Source organism: Oncorhynchus clarkii, chromosome 9 (assembly GCF_045791955.1).
Source record: "Oncorhynchus clarkii lewisi isolate Uvic-CL-2024 chromosome 9, UVic_Ocla_1.0, whole genome shotgun sequence".
Lineage (NCBI taxonomy): Eukaryota > Metazoa > Chordata > Actinopteri > Salmoniformes > Salmonidae > Oncorhynchus > Oncorhynchus clarkii.
In genome coordinates this window covers 52,417,154-52,431,970 of record NC_092155.1, presented here as the reverse complement: position 1 = coordinate 52,431,970, position 14,817 = coordinate 52,417,154, and the positions used below count along the sequence as shown (strand labels likewise).

Here is a 14,817-nt window from a genome sequence, read left to right as displayed (position 1 = left end):
TTTAATACACCAGTAAAGACAACTAATAATACAACAAAAATTATTATTATTATGTATCACATCTGACCGTGATTGGGAGTCCCATAGGGAAGCGCACAATTGGCCCAGCGTTTCTCCCTCTAAAAACAGAAATAAATGTTTTGGCCTTTACAAATATTATTTTGGCCTTTATTCAGATTACAATCTCTCACCTTTGTTTTTTTGAAAACTAAATAATCTCCAAAATATTGTTATATATTATCAAGTTGATGGCACTGTCATATAGCGGCACCTACAAAAAGCATGGAGTCATGGATTTGGATAAAAATAAATAAGTACCAACATTCCTTTTGATTGTCTTTAATAAATAAATGTTTTGGTTATCCTGACCTGGACACCATGTACAGTATTATAATAGCCAATGATGGGCTATTAGCAGGACAATATACCTTTACCAACACCTCTCTGTATTTTGATACTTTGTGGATGGGGCCTCCCCAGTGGCACAGCTGGGTGCTTTTGGTTTTAATTTAGAATCCTCCAATCCTCTATGTAATTATTGGCGGAGAGTCACGTCATATTTTTCGATATACGGTAGGCCTACCGTAGGCGACATCAGTCTTACTAGTGAGTAATGTGCTGTTAAAAGTGGTGTAGGTCTCATTTATTTAAAGAGCATATTGAAGTTAGAAGAAATAGTCTTTAACTATTTTAGCACAATTTCGCGCTGCTCTGAGACAAGCATGGGCACTGGTCTTGATAAATCAATGAGATTTTTATTTTGAGTAAATTTCTCTTTGGGTATTGGTTAGACTACAATTAGGGTGTCAAAATGTTATGCTCTTAGTGTAGCCTTTATTCAACTAGGCAAGTCAGTTAAGAGCAAATTCTTATTTACAAGGATGGCCTACTCCTTCCTCCCCATCAGGGAATTGAACCCCAGTCTCTCACATGACACAGGGATTCTTTAGCTAAGTAGCCTACGCCCGACTGTCACATTGTACAGCGCAATATTTTCTGTTCCATCCTAACGGAACCCCAATGGGTTTTTAATTTTTCTTCGAATAGAAACTTAATATACCATAATATTGATCAAATTAATTAAGCAAAGTTTCTTAAAATCAGTCACATATACTATGTTCTCACAAAAATCTCTAGTACAGCCACTATTGAAGGCTATCAAATGCTTCTCAAAGATGGTAGTCAAACTAGCACTGACTAGCATTAATGGTACCAGTGGTTCACACTCAAATGACGAACACTGTAGATTGATATTGTTTGTTAAACTTCACAGCATATTTGAAAGATGTATGGTGCATAGACATCCGAAGAGGTAGGTGGGAGGGGCTGAGGGTTGGGATGTGGAATTAGAGACAAGTGGGAGTGGAGGTGCTGGGTGGGGGATAGAATGAAGGTCAAAGATAAAAGTATAAAAAATAAAGTCAAAATAAAACATCAAAAAGTATGTTTGAATGACACTGAGGGGCAGTGTTTTTACAGCTAATGCCTGTTTGCTTGAGGCTGATACCTCAAACAAAAGTAGGGTGTGTGGTTGGTCGGGTTGGTCGGTCGGTCAGGGTAGATTGGTAGGTATGTAATGCGAACGTCTAGCAACCGAAAGATTGTGAGTTTGAATCTCATCATGGTCAATTTGAGCTAATTAGCAGCTTTTCAACTACTTACTACTAATGAGCTACTTTGCAACTAGTTAGCATGTTAGCTAAAACTCCCCCTAACCTTAACCCTTACGCTAACCGTAACACTTTTAGCTAAACCTTGCCCTAACCTTAAGCCTTTAACCTAACTCATAAACGTTACCCTAACCTTAACCAAAATACGTAACAGTTTGTTTTGAAAATTCGTAACATATTCTACGTTTTTCAAATTTGTCAAATATAATACGAATTGTAATTCGTAACATATCCTACGAAATGGATGATGGACATCCACAAATTAATACATACCATATGAAATGTAACATAAATGGAGTGTCTTGGATTTACATAGAGAATAATACTAAATGCTGATATGAAACGTAACATATCATACTATGAAACCAGGTTGTGGCCAAAGGCTGTGCAACCAAATACAAGCAGTACCTACAGTTATATATTTATCCACCCACTAACCATTCAAAGGAAATTGAAGCCGCTTTTCATAATATATCAGCTAAATGGAACCACAAAGGAATACCTGTCAATCCATGTCAGTCAACAGCACATTATTGACCAACCACAGAAGTTCTGGAGTGACTCAGCATTCTGCTCCTGCTTCCTGTTTCTGGTATCATTACTCAACTTTAACCAATCAATTAGTAACCTTTTTGTTCCTCTTATTCCTGTTTGTCACCCCCTCGCATGTTTTGGATGATGTTGTTTCAAAAACAAACATAAAAAATGCATAGACTTGTCAGGATGAACACTGAATGTAATTATTAATAGGTGAAGAAGATCTTTCGCCTGTGTCTCCGCAGCAGATGTACATGTATCAAACCAATAAGTCTTTGATGCTACAAGTCATGTATACCAAGGTGATGCTCAAAGGGGACCCTATACTACACGTGTATTTATCTATTCCCCACAAGCAGTTTAATATGTACCTACAGTAGCTACATATCTACATTAAATGCGTAGGCCTACTGTAATAGTATTGGGATGCAATCATAAGCATTACATAAAAAGTTTATCAATACTAATGTGCTTATGTCAACAATTGTAGGTACAGAATACATGGTGTGTAATATAAACAATGCAATTGTTTATTGATGAATGTCAATGCAATAATTACATACTTTAACTTTGACCATACTTACATACCACTCTCAGAATAATAGTCAAGCAATCACTACAATGGAACTCATCCCTGTACATCACAGGAGGCTGCTGAGGGGAGGACGGCTCATAATAATGTCTGGAACGGAGCAAATGTAATGGCATCAAACACATGGAAACTATGTGTTTGATGTATTTGATACCCTCCACTCATTCATTTAATGAGAGCACAACTCATTTCACAAGTATTCCCAATACTACACTGCAGAGTCATCTATTTAACAGGCTTTACCAACAGGAATGATTGCTTTTGGGACAGGGAAACAACTTAGTCCAGAGCAAACTATCCTGAGGGGTATACTATGATGCTAGCTAGATCTACACAGGACTCAAAAAGCATGTGGAACTGCAGCCCTTCAGGACCTTCTATGAAGAACATTGACTCAGTGGAGGATCCTCCGAGGAAGGCAAGGACCATACTATTACTGAATTTCATACAAATAAAAACAGTGAAACATTAAAGTTATCCTTTTTAGATAAAACTGTACTAAAAATATTCTCATGTCACCAAATAACTGATTAAAACACAATGTTTTGTAATGATAACAGCACTCTGTAGGGAAGCACCATGGTGTAGCCAGAGGGCATCTATTTTCTGTACTCCTCTGGGTACAGTGACTTCAATGCAAAACCTAGGAAGCTCATGGTTCTCACGGTATAACTGCTAAATGGATTTATGTACTACTACTGTGTGATTGTACACATGGATTGGATTGGGGTTTACTAAGGCGGTAGTTTTATTAGCTATGTTGACTATGATGTTAGCTAATATGGTGACAACATTGTAGACTGTGTGTAACAGTTATGGTATGAAGGTTTGGCTTCGAGAGGTTTTTTGCCTGGTCACAGACAGCTGTTGTGTTGTGCACTGAAGTCCTCAAGCGAAGGGAAACTGTGAGAAAAGGAGTGCGTAGATGTGAGGATGCTGTTTGTATGGCTGCTATGAAAGTGAATTGTGTGTGCGGATGATCAGGGGTGTATTCATTCCGCCAATTCTGTTGCAAAACTTTTCTTAAACAGAAGCAAACGAAATTAAACAGGGATGTATCTACCCGAATTTGTTTTGCCACAGTTTGGACAAATGATTACACCGTAGATCAGCTTGATGCACGCAAGAGTGTTCAAAGCAGTATTGAATATGTAATTGTCTGTCACCTTGATTACTCCAATGTGTTTCTCTACCTGTGCACCTACGTTATAAACTTTCATTTATAGGCTAGGTTGTAGCATCCACATGATGGGTATAGGGAAATTCAAATAGCTATTGATGTTACTGTACATTGAGCTGGGTGAGTGCAATATGAATGACAGCCTGTCATCCAAAATGCTGTAATAGAAATAAGACCATGTTCATTAAAAAAACGTCCTCCCTAATCTTAAACGGCACTGACCGCCACTGGTTTAGCTGTAATGGAAAGTTTGTATACAGTATACAGTATATGACTGTGATATGTGGTTGTTTCACCTAGCTATCTTAAGATGAATGCATTCATGAATTCTCTCTGGATAAGAGCATCTGCTAAATGACTAAAATGTCAAATGTAAATGTTTTACATACAGATCTCATATTACTCTTGAGTTATTATTTAAATGTGTTAATAATATTTATGTCACAAATGTATAATTTGTAAATGTCTTTATACATTTTTTAGATGTGGTACATTTGACTGTGCAAAACCTAGCAGTACTACTTATATATCTGAGACTGAGGCAGATGTATAGCATTTTGCAGCAAAAAAAATAATCAAGTGATTGATTTTAAACAAATTCAACACTATGCAATGATAGTGAAAAAACCCAGAACAACAATAGCTAATTTACCAACGTATCTGAAAATGGTTACATAGCGTTTTGGAATGAAACTCTTCATATATTTATACTCCCCCTTCTTCCCACAGAGCTCACCTTCACCTGGATCTTTAATGAGTACCCATCCTTTGTGATGCAAGACACTCGTCGCTTTGTATCTCAAAAGACGGGTAACCTGTACATTGCCATGGTGGAGCCATCAGACGTGGGCAATTACACCTGTGTGGTGACCAACACAGTCACCAAAAGTAGCATTCAAGGCCCCCCCACCCCTTTAGTGCTACGTGTTGATGGTAGGGCTCTCAAAGTGTACCACTGGTGAACATTACACATGCTGTATCATCAAACGATTTCCAAACAGTAACATCATACTTTTTTACATTACTGTGTTCTTCAGTGAAGAGGTTTGTAAATAAATAACATAAGCGAACAAACCGCAAACAAACAAACACACTATTCAATATTGCAGCTCACCCACCTGAACTGGAATGCCTATTTGTTTAATGATTTGTTTAATGATTTGTTAATTAAATGTGTTATGTATGTTACCTGTTTATTGCTACTCTTTTAGGTGTAATGGGTGAATATGAGCCAAAGATTGAAATCCAGCTTCCCGACGTCATACCTGTGGCCAAGAGTTCCACTGTCAAACTGGAGTGTTTTGCACTGGGAAAGTAGGTCCTAATCTGTATCACACTAGAATAACAGAGTTAAGATCATAATGTAAACTCACTCCACAGTAGGGCTGGGTCGATAAACTGAAAATTGCAGACTTCCATCGGTTATTTTCAGTGATTAGGCTACACGGTGTTTCTGCAGATTTTTTGGTTTCTGAACAGTAGTGTTCATTAACCTTTTTGACATAGCCTACCAAAAGGCCTATGCTAGCAATTGTGGCTTGATGCCCTATTACTTGTTAGCTTGCAAAGTAAAGAGTTTATATTCTTGATCGGTAGACCATTTTTGGAGCTGCATATTTATTAATGGAAATCCTCTCTCTACAATTTGACGATTGCGCTGCATACTGTTCAGCAATCCGCTACCTCACTTGACAGTTTTTCAAGTCATCAGTCTCAAGTTGAGTCTTGAGGCTCCAAGTCAAGTCTTAAGTTATTTTATTTTCTATCAAGATGAGTCTCAAGTCAACAAATTTGCGACTTGAGTAGTCTATGTTATGTGGCTCGAGTCCACACCTCTGCCTATAAGCCTACCAATGAGGCATTTTTGTAGGAAATGACATTTACCATTAGATCAATTAGATCAATTACATGGCTATCTAGCAAGAATATCATATTTAGAGTTAGCAATTTAGCTAATGTGTTTTTAGTTCCCACTTCCTCAGGTGGTGAATTATATAGCATATAGGCTATAGGCCATAGGTTATAGAATATCTAGTCAAATTCATCTCTAAATAGCCCAAATGAAATCTGATTATTCTGGATACTATTTTGGAATGTTGCATATAAAAATATCGATCATGGATTCCCTGAACATGTTAGATGAAATAGCTAACTTCTTGCCTTACTTCTTAATGACACTGGAAAAAGTTAGTCTAGAGCACTGCCACTAATGAAAAGTAACTGTGCATAAAAAAAAACACATTTATTTTTATTGAATTAAATGGGCCAATTTATCATGATACTACTTTTTGTCCATATCGCCCTGCTCTATTCCAAAGCTTTAAATGTCTCCACTTGTGCTGCAGAATTGCTAGGTTTTTGATGGCACAACTTGCTAGTACGTTGTCAAGTGGGCAGTTGTGTTTGTGAGGCGGAGGTCACTGGTTTGAGCCATTGTACGGACAGTGTACCCAGATGGGGAGGAAGCTATACTGCTAAGCAGACATGCTGTGCTCCATCACACTAGTCACAAAACAAAATCAACCAGATGTTAAGCCTTGAGCACACTGTGTGATATGATTTATAGAGCAGTGTTTATTTAATTAACAAGACAGCATTGGACAGGGAAGAGTTCATTTGCTGGCTGGTTTCTCCTCTCAAAGACCGGCCCCTTCTTCCTCAATTTGCTGTAATATCATCAAATCACATTCCAAATGATCCTTCCAGCCAATGAACTATTTTAAGTCCAACGCCGACTGGCCGATGAAATAAACACATGTACAAAAACAGATACATTCACTTGAAAAGGGCTATTCAGGTTTTTACACCGTATTCTCTATTATTGTGTGTAACTAGCCCAGTTCCAACCATTAGCTGGAGAAGAGTGGATGGGGTAGCAGTTGGACGAAAGGTGGACTTGAACAAGGCCAGCGGAGTGCTCGAGATCCCCTACTTCCAGCAGGAAGATGCAGGCCTGTACGAATGTGTTGCTGAAAACTCCAAAGGGAGGAACTCGGTTAAAGGAAAGCTCTCTTTCTATGGTGGGTAAGAGTCACTCTGGGTTTTGTGTAGAGTTTTGAAGAAAATAAACTGGGGGGAAAAAACTATGGAGTCATATTACACAACTTAATTTCCCTTCTCTTTCAGAAACCATCTTTTCATAAGAGGTATTTTTATGAAAATTCTGATGCAGCAAGGTTGAGTTCCCACTTTATCAGAGATTTGTAAAATATTAGACTCCGATCCTCTTACCTCCTTCTGTTGTAGATCATGAGGTAGCAAATAGCATCCACAGTGTGATGTTGCACAATTGTTCCAGTCATATTACAGTACATATCTGTAAAGAATTCACTGAAAAAGTCATTAATTATCAGTGTTATGTAAAATAGCTTGATGAAAAAAGTTTGCAAATAGTTTTTGGTAAAATGTCTTATATTTGTTGTGAATCTGTAGCGGACATGAGTCCGTCATGATCACATGATGAGGTAGCCCCGCCTGCAAACTTCAAAACCAGTGTCTGCCCTTGGCCTGAGAGGGAATTTCCTCTTGGTCTAATGGTCTAAGATGTTGGTTGCTTCTGTGGGAGACCTGGGTGCATATCCTGCATGTTACAAATGTTCAACACTTTTTTTCTTTACTGGCTGTATAACTGCATCATATAGTGGAATGGGGTTGTAAATTAAGGTTTTATCATATTTCATTCTTGACAAGCTGTGCCAGAGGCTAAACAGAGGCTGTAGTGAGTCCTTAGAGATTTATGTATCCCTTCAGGGCCAGGTGATTTTTCAGTACTCAGACTGGACTTATGGCCCATTTACTGAGAAAGCTTTTAATGGCCACTCTGAAGGTTTTACAGTATTTCTGCCTATTATTTTATTGTTTATGCATTAGTGGAGGATCCCCACAAGGCTTTACAGAGGGGTGGGCTATAAAATCATGAATTACCAATTTGTATTCAAAAGGAGATGTCTTTAATATGATAATACATTTTCCAGTACCAGTGGGTAGATAGAAACATATTGTACTTTGACCAAAACCTGACGTGGTCTTGATACTTTCTCCATCTCTGAGTGGTGCATTGTGGAGGCTTGTTTGTCCTTGTAAGCTTTTAGTCTGTTTTTTCTCCCAGCTACACTGACTGGCCTCTTGCCAGGTGATAAAAATCTCCTTTTGAAATCCCATAGACAGGAGCTTGTGGGGCATCCATCAGCTGTATAGAGGAATAAGATAATCAATATGGGGGATCTGGACTTGAAGCACAACATCCCCTGCTGCTGGCACAGGAACAATATGGGGCCCTCTCTTTCAATTTCGCTCTTAATTGCCCTTCAAAGTTCCATTAAGTGTATTAAATAAAATCCTGTTTCACAGGTTGGATGACATATGAATAGGCCTGCTTTTGGATATAATTGACTTAAAAAGTACCCTCACAGTTGTGTCTCCTTTCCATTACCTACTCTTGGTGGTCTCATTTGTAATTCTTGGGGAGGTTGTCATTTTGTATTTTCTTCATCCAGTAATTTATTTTCAATTCACCAATGGTTGGGACTTGGATTCTTCCCAGTACATTCATCATACCGTAGATATTTGTAAAATAAATTCAGTTGAGGAAAGGTTGTTTTTAAATAATGGAATTAAAGCCCTATTTCTTTCAAAAAGCTGCAAAACAGTTCTTCATCCTTATATGGTTGTCAAACATTCACTTTGAACTATGAATTCAGCAAACCTATGTTAGAGGAGATAAGAAATACAAAGATAAATCATCAACATAAAACACCCCAAGTCCTTCCTGGCAACTAAGTCCAGATCTAAGTGATTGATTGAGTGCTATTGTACGTTTTTGGACATATCTCTGAAGAGTATAGTCTCCTCCAAAGAAGTGCTTCAAAAAGTCTCACTACAATAAGCATGTTGGACAGGTGTAAAAGTGTTGGAGGTATTCCTTATTCACATGACATTTTCATTTACATTTTTTACAGTCAGTGCAATCAACTAAGGTAGGTAAGACAACCACATAGGCATTGCGAGTAAAAACGTTCTTCAATAAAACTTCTACAGTATCAGCAAAGTCAGTGCTAGTAAGAAGATAGAAATGCAAGTGTTAGTGCAAGAAAGATGAGTACAACATGACAATATGACAGCTATCATGATTCAACACAATATACTGTATATCAATCACTCAGGAGTATGTACAGAACAGTCTTCCAATAATAGATGAAACTTAGTAGCTCATACAAATTTAACCCATGTAGACATGGTACAGTACTCTTGTCGTTGTCTGTTTTCTCAGGTTTATCACAGGATACTAACAGTATGTTAGCTACTAAATAACACAACAGAAACGTAGTTTACAAACTTGCTTGCATGCACACACAAACGCACAAAAACACACACCGAATAGGTGTCCTTGACCCCTTGGCCAGCATACAGTATTTATGTGTTAACTCAAAGGCCATGAATCTGCCCCTATCCTTGTGGAAGATACAACCTGGTCTCAGGGCTTTGTATGATTTGGTACGTATGATTTATTCTCTTCATTTAGTATGATATGTTACGTTACGTTAGGTCACATTATGAATGGAATAGCGGTCATACAATATCATATGATTTAAATAACGTATAGTATCATATGTCTTTCCCGGTCGTAAAATAGCATATGAATTGTATGAAGTAACACATATTACTTTTTGGAGGACATATAGTATTATACATCTTTCTCTGAGACAAGGTTGCTTGTTGCATCATAACAACAAAGGACAATTACAAAGGACTTTTACAGGGAGAATTTATGGTAAGGTGAAATAAAGACAAAGGTTAGGATCATTTACATTAAATGTTTAGGAAACTTAAACGAAAAAGGTTCGAAAAATGTACTTGAAATGTTAGGAGAATTAAGTTAAGGTTAGGAAAAGAGTTTGGGGAAGGGTTAGCTAAAATGCTGCAGTTGTCACTGACATGACTCAAACACGCAACCTTTGAATTGCTAGACGGTTGCGGTGTAGGCCCACCCATCCTCCCCGACAAACCTCACTACTTACAGTACATTTATGTCTAAAGTAACTAAAGTCTAGAGACCATTAGTACATATCATATGTCTTGGAGGTGCACAACAATATGTATAGTATGCTTCGTATGGCTTTGAGGCCAGGCTGGAAGATAAGGCAGTAGTAATTTATGTGACACAAGAACCACCATTTTAAATGCACCACCATTTTCCAATAGATTTTAATTTCAAATTAGAAAATACAGGCATCCTATAGTGTCATTAATGCTGCTGCCTTAGACTCACATCCACTTCACTTAGCAGTAATTCACAATAATGTGTCGAGTCAATATGAACTAACCTAAGCCAATCACCAATCCGTAAACTTTTCATTAAAAATTTGTGACAAGAGAGCTGTATATGGGCTCTGCTATAGAACCTTTTATTGCTGTTTTTGTTTTTTTGCTTCTTTTGGGGTCAGATGTGGGTTAATGGGAAGTTGATTAATGAATTGCTTGGTTGGTTGCTTTATTAATTAACTAATTGCCTGCTTGGTTGATTAATTGATTTATGTTCACAACTGTAACCCATTTTCAATATTAAACCACCATCCAGAATCCTGGCAATGTTAATTCATTGAGTATACTGTGGACCTTGCAGCTCCCCCTCACCTGATCGAGGAGCCTCAGGATGCTCAGAAGCCAATCGATGACACCCTGGTGTGGGAGTGCAAGGCCAGTGCCAAGCCGAAGTCCTCGTACCGATGGCTGAAAAACGGCGAGCCTCTGGACACAATGGAGGTGAGTGTTTTCCTGTGAGAGTTGGAGGGAAGCCAGTCTCAATTCTTTAACAAAAATTGTTTTATTGCAGTACAGGTTTTTGTGATAAACTATCACTAGGTGATACTGCAATACCACAATGTGACCTAACTTTTTTTTTTAAACATTGAATTAGAATGCGAGCAGCTAGTTGCACCTATGGTGTGCATTATAGAGCATTTTGCATACCTCATAAGGCATTATAAATGTGCTTTTAATGCATTATGAAGAGGGTATTCATAAGAGGTTACAAATTACTCAAATTACTAGAACGGACAAAGCCTATCAGACTTATTAATTGTAATACTATAGTATAAGAACCTGGGACATGACCAATGTAAATCAAAGTGTTTACTCATACATAATGCAAAATGTTTCATCCAAATTCTTGACCATATTGTTGCTTTGTGAGAAAGGACATTGCTATTATAGTGAGCAATGACATGACTGGGTGGGTGGAAGAACAAAGCATAGTCATTCTATTTGGAAGAGCTTGCAGAATCTTAGCATCCAATTGAAAAAGGCCCACATGTCTGTGTAGCAGGGTGAGTTTGTTTTGCGAATGAGCCAAAGTGATGCAATTTTCTGCTTGCGTCAAACACTGAGCCCCGCAGTAATCTGTTTTTCAATCTCTCCTATCTGCTCTTTCAAGTTTTTACCATTAAGCCACTTCTCCCCAGGGAAAGGAAACGAGAAGCCTTATCACACTGAGTAGATTTCACATTCATGCATTTGGCTTAGTTTGTTATTGTGATAAATCCCGTGAATCACAGACACATATAATGTCAGTGTTGGAATTGCGTAATAAACCTTCCACTGTGTTAAACAGGAAATGTGTTAAACACTTCTTTTTTTTACAAGTGAACAGGTGTCCATTTAGTTGATTTAAGAATCAAGTTGCGTTGATGTTGAAGTAGACTTGGTTTGGTATCTCAAAGGTGGTCAGCAGTCTCAAATGTGCAATTGTTAGGTGCAATTGAGAGGGTCTTTCGAAGGTCAAGTGTTGGTCACCACATATCCCGGACCACATAAAACACTTGTTAGTATACCGGTGTACCTCAGCGTTTATTGACTTTCAAATCACATATTCTATTCCAAATATCGGTCGGCGGAGGAAAGGTAACACACTTTTCATACATGTGGCTGTGTTAATGAGCTGTGGTGTTACCATTTTCTAAATGCCAGCGTCAACCGTGGCAGCATTTAATAATCAATTTCCCAAACTTAAAGGTCAGCGGTGTAGTGGGAGAGGAGAGGAAAGGGAAAAGGCTACACGGACACTCGTGATCTGCAAAACGATGTTTCATTTCAGAGTTAGTTCAAATTGGGTTAGGGTTAAGGGTTTGGTTAAGGTTAGGGTTAAGGGTTTGGTTAAGGTTAGGGTTAAGGTAAGGCTCAGTTTCCGAATTTGGTTAGTCATTTTACAGGTCAGGAGTGTCCTTATAGCCTCTTCTGGAGGAAAGGAAGGGGAAAGGTACCATTTGTTATTCCTCATTACAATGGATCTGTCCGGCACAGTCTTTTTGCTCCGACTGTTCCTAATGTTGGCTAGACGCCAAGGGCAGTAGATGGCGTTGAGTAGGGCTGTAACTTAAAATGTCACCTCGTGAAACGAGGACCTTCTCATACACATATTTCCCCACTCAACACCTAGCCCTGGACAAATTAATGAGTGCATCTCAAGGTGTTCCGATTTTTACAAATGCCCTCTAAAGTCACAAACATGACTTTGGAATCATTGCTGTTTTTTGTGTCTGCTCACCTAGCAGTGCCAGTGATGGGATCGTTAAATCCATTTCATACGACATGAGGTGCTCAAATGGCCTTTCAACCATCATCGTAAAATACTGCTAAAATCAGAGAATCGTCAAGCTTAATTAATGATGCCCATAAAGCAGACGTATGCCTCCATTTATTTTCTCTGGTAAGAGCTAGAATCCAGGCAGAAACTCATCTAACAATGTTCAAGTGGACAATGCTGGGCACCGAATGGAACAGTGAGGCTCAACCCCTACACACACACACACACACACACACACACTGGTAGAGATACAGAGACTCACGCTTTGTGCCATCCCAAGTGCTGCATGCACAGCCCCCTCTCGCAGCCTCTAACACTGAGTCAGCCACTCGCCCATCGCATGACTGAGACTCATAAGGGCCCCTCAGCAGGGTCACTCACTGATGGTAAGGGACAGCCCTGTATTTTCAAGAGGCAGAGCAGTAATGCTTTCAGACAACAGACAGAGTGCAGGATGGTCCCTCCGGAACTGCTCTCTCAATGACATTAAAAGACTGGCTGCACTCAATGGAGAAGATCAAGGGCAAGAACAATGAGTGTAGCTCGACTAAATTGACACGACTATAAAAGGGGCGTAGGAAGCAGTGGCAATTCTCATAAAGGTCAAAGAGAGAATAGAGGAGGAAAGAAGCGGATGTCATCCACATTCTGTTTGTGTTTGTGCGTGCGTGCTTGTGTGTTTGTGTGTGTGTTTCTGTACTTGCATTCACGCGTGCGTCTTATCAACTCAATATTATTTTTGATCCTGCATAACAAACAGCTCTTCTGAATAAGACGGTCATCCCAGATTTAGCAAGTCTATTATGTTCCTGATTAATTCCACAGGGACTGTTCATTTAAACTATCATTTGATGAGGTTTCAGGAACATTTTTAGCAGAGGGGGTTAGAATAATCCCCTATGGGCTTATTAGGACCCCAGAAAATTAGCAGTATTTTAATTACCACCCCCCTGACGAGGAGAAGTAGTGGCTACAGCTGAAATTAGATCAGGTCTTCCAACGGAATACACCCGTTTCCATGGAATATTATTTAAAGTGTCCACACACAGCCCTTATTTTGTGCCCATAAACTGCTTATAATTTGCTGTTTCATATATCATCCGTTCCTTATTTGCCATTTTTAAGTCGTGAGGTAACACTTAATTTGGTTCAGCCCTTCGTCAAAGGGCCTCAAACCAAATGTTACCAAACCTAAAGTATACAGTATAGAGAAGCAATAAATATAAATGATACTTTGCAAGCACAGTGTGTGGGAGCATCTTTCATTTGAACACCAAACCTTAAAATGTCACCAAGTATTTGTATTTATTAATGATCCCCAACAGCAGCTGCTCTTCCTGGTGTCCAGCAACATTAAGGCAGTTATATACAATGTAAAATATTACATTACATTTCATAAATTTTTTCACAACACATTAAGTGTGTGCCCTCAGGCCAATACTCTACTATCACATATCTACAATACAAACTCCATGTGTACGTACGGTATGTGTTTAGAGTGCGTGTGCTGGCGGTTGTGTGCGTGTGTGTGTGTGTCTGTACCTGTGTGTGTGTGTGTCCCATCACGCTGTTCCATAAGGTTTATTTCTATCTGTTTTTTAAATTCTGATTCTACTGTTATCTGATGTGGAATAGAGTTCCATGTAGTCATGACTCTATGTAGTACTGTGTGCCTCCCATAGTCTGTTCTTGACTTGGAGTTTGTGAAGAGACCTTTGGTGGCAAGTCTTGTCGGGTATACATGGGTGTCTGTGTGTTAGTATCCTGCCCTACATTGTTTTTCTCTCAGTGGTTTGAATCTGTTGAAGGCATCCTGTGAGTACTATGAGTACAATAGCTCTCTCTCTGACTTTCAGATGGAAAACCGGGTGTCTCTTTTTCAGGACAGAGTGCAAGTGAACAACGGAGTCCTGACCATCAGCAGCTTGAAGCTGGCCGACATTGGGATGTACCAGTGTGTTGCAGAGAATAAACATGGTCGGGTCTTCACCAACACTGAACTCCGAGTTATAGGTAAGATTCAGCATGCCATTATCATCATCATTGTTGTCATTGTCATCGTCATTCAGCTGCATAACTAGCTCTCTTCAGTAGCTATGGTCACTAGCAAGGTTTGCAATTGAATAGTGTTGAAGCCACTTAAGGCCATACTGCACGCTATACAGTGTTAGGTTCTTATTTTTCAGAGTAAATAGCTCACGGACACTAGAGAAGTTTTAACCAAGTTGAATATTTCCCAAAGGTTCTGTACAGCTGT

The 14,817-nt window shown here is 38.9% G+C and overlaps 1 protein-coding gene across 3 annotated transcripts in view; it reads left to right on the top strand.

The window, feature by feature from the left end:
• The window catches only part of LOC139416523 (contactin 3a, tandem duplicate 1), a 105,715-nt gene that overhangs the window by 53,775 nt on the left and 37,123 nt on the right, over window positions 1–14,817 (top strand). For all 3 annotated transcript variants that reach the window (XM_071165225.1, XM_071165226.1, XM_071165224.1), the window contains 5 exons: window positions 4,709–4,912; window positions 5,191–5,293; window positions 6,815–6,999; window positions 10,602–10,741; window positions 14,417–14,573. In XM_071165225.1, the coding sequence (XP_071021326.1) occupies window positions 4,709–4,912; window positions 5,191–5,293; window positions 6,815–6,999; window positions 10,602–10,741; window positions 14,417–14,573 (789 nt within the window). The remainder of the gene's footprint in view (window positions 1–4,708; window positions 4,913–5,190; window positions 5,294–6,814; window positions 7,000–10,601; window positions 10,742–14,416; window positions 14,574–14,817) is intronic.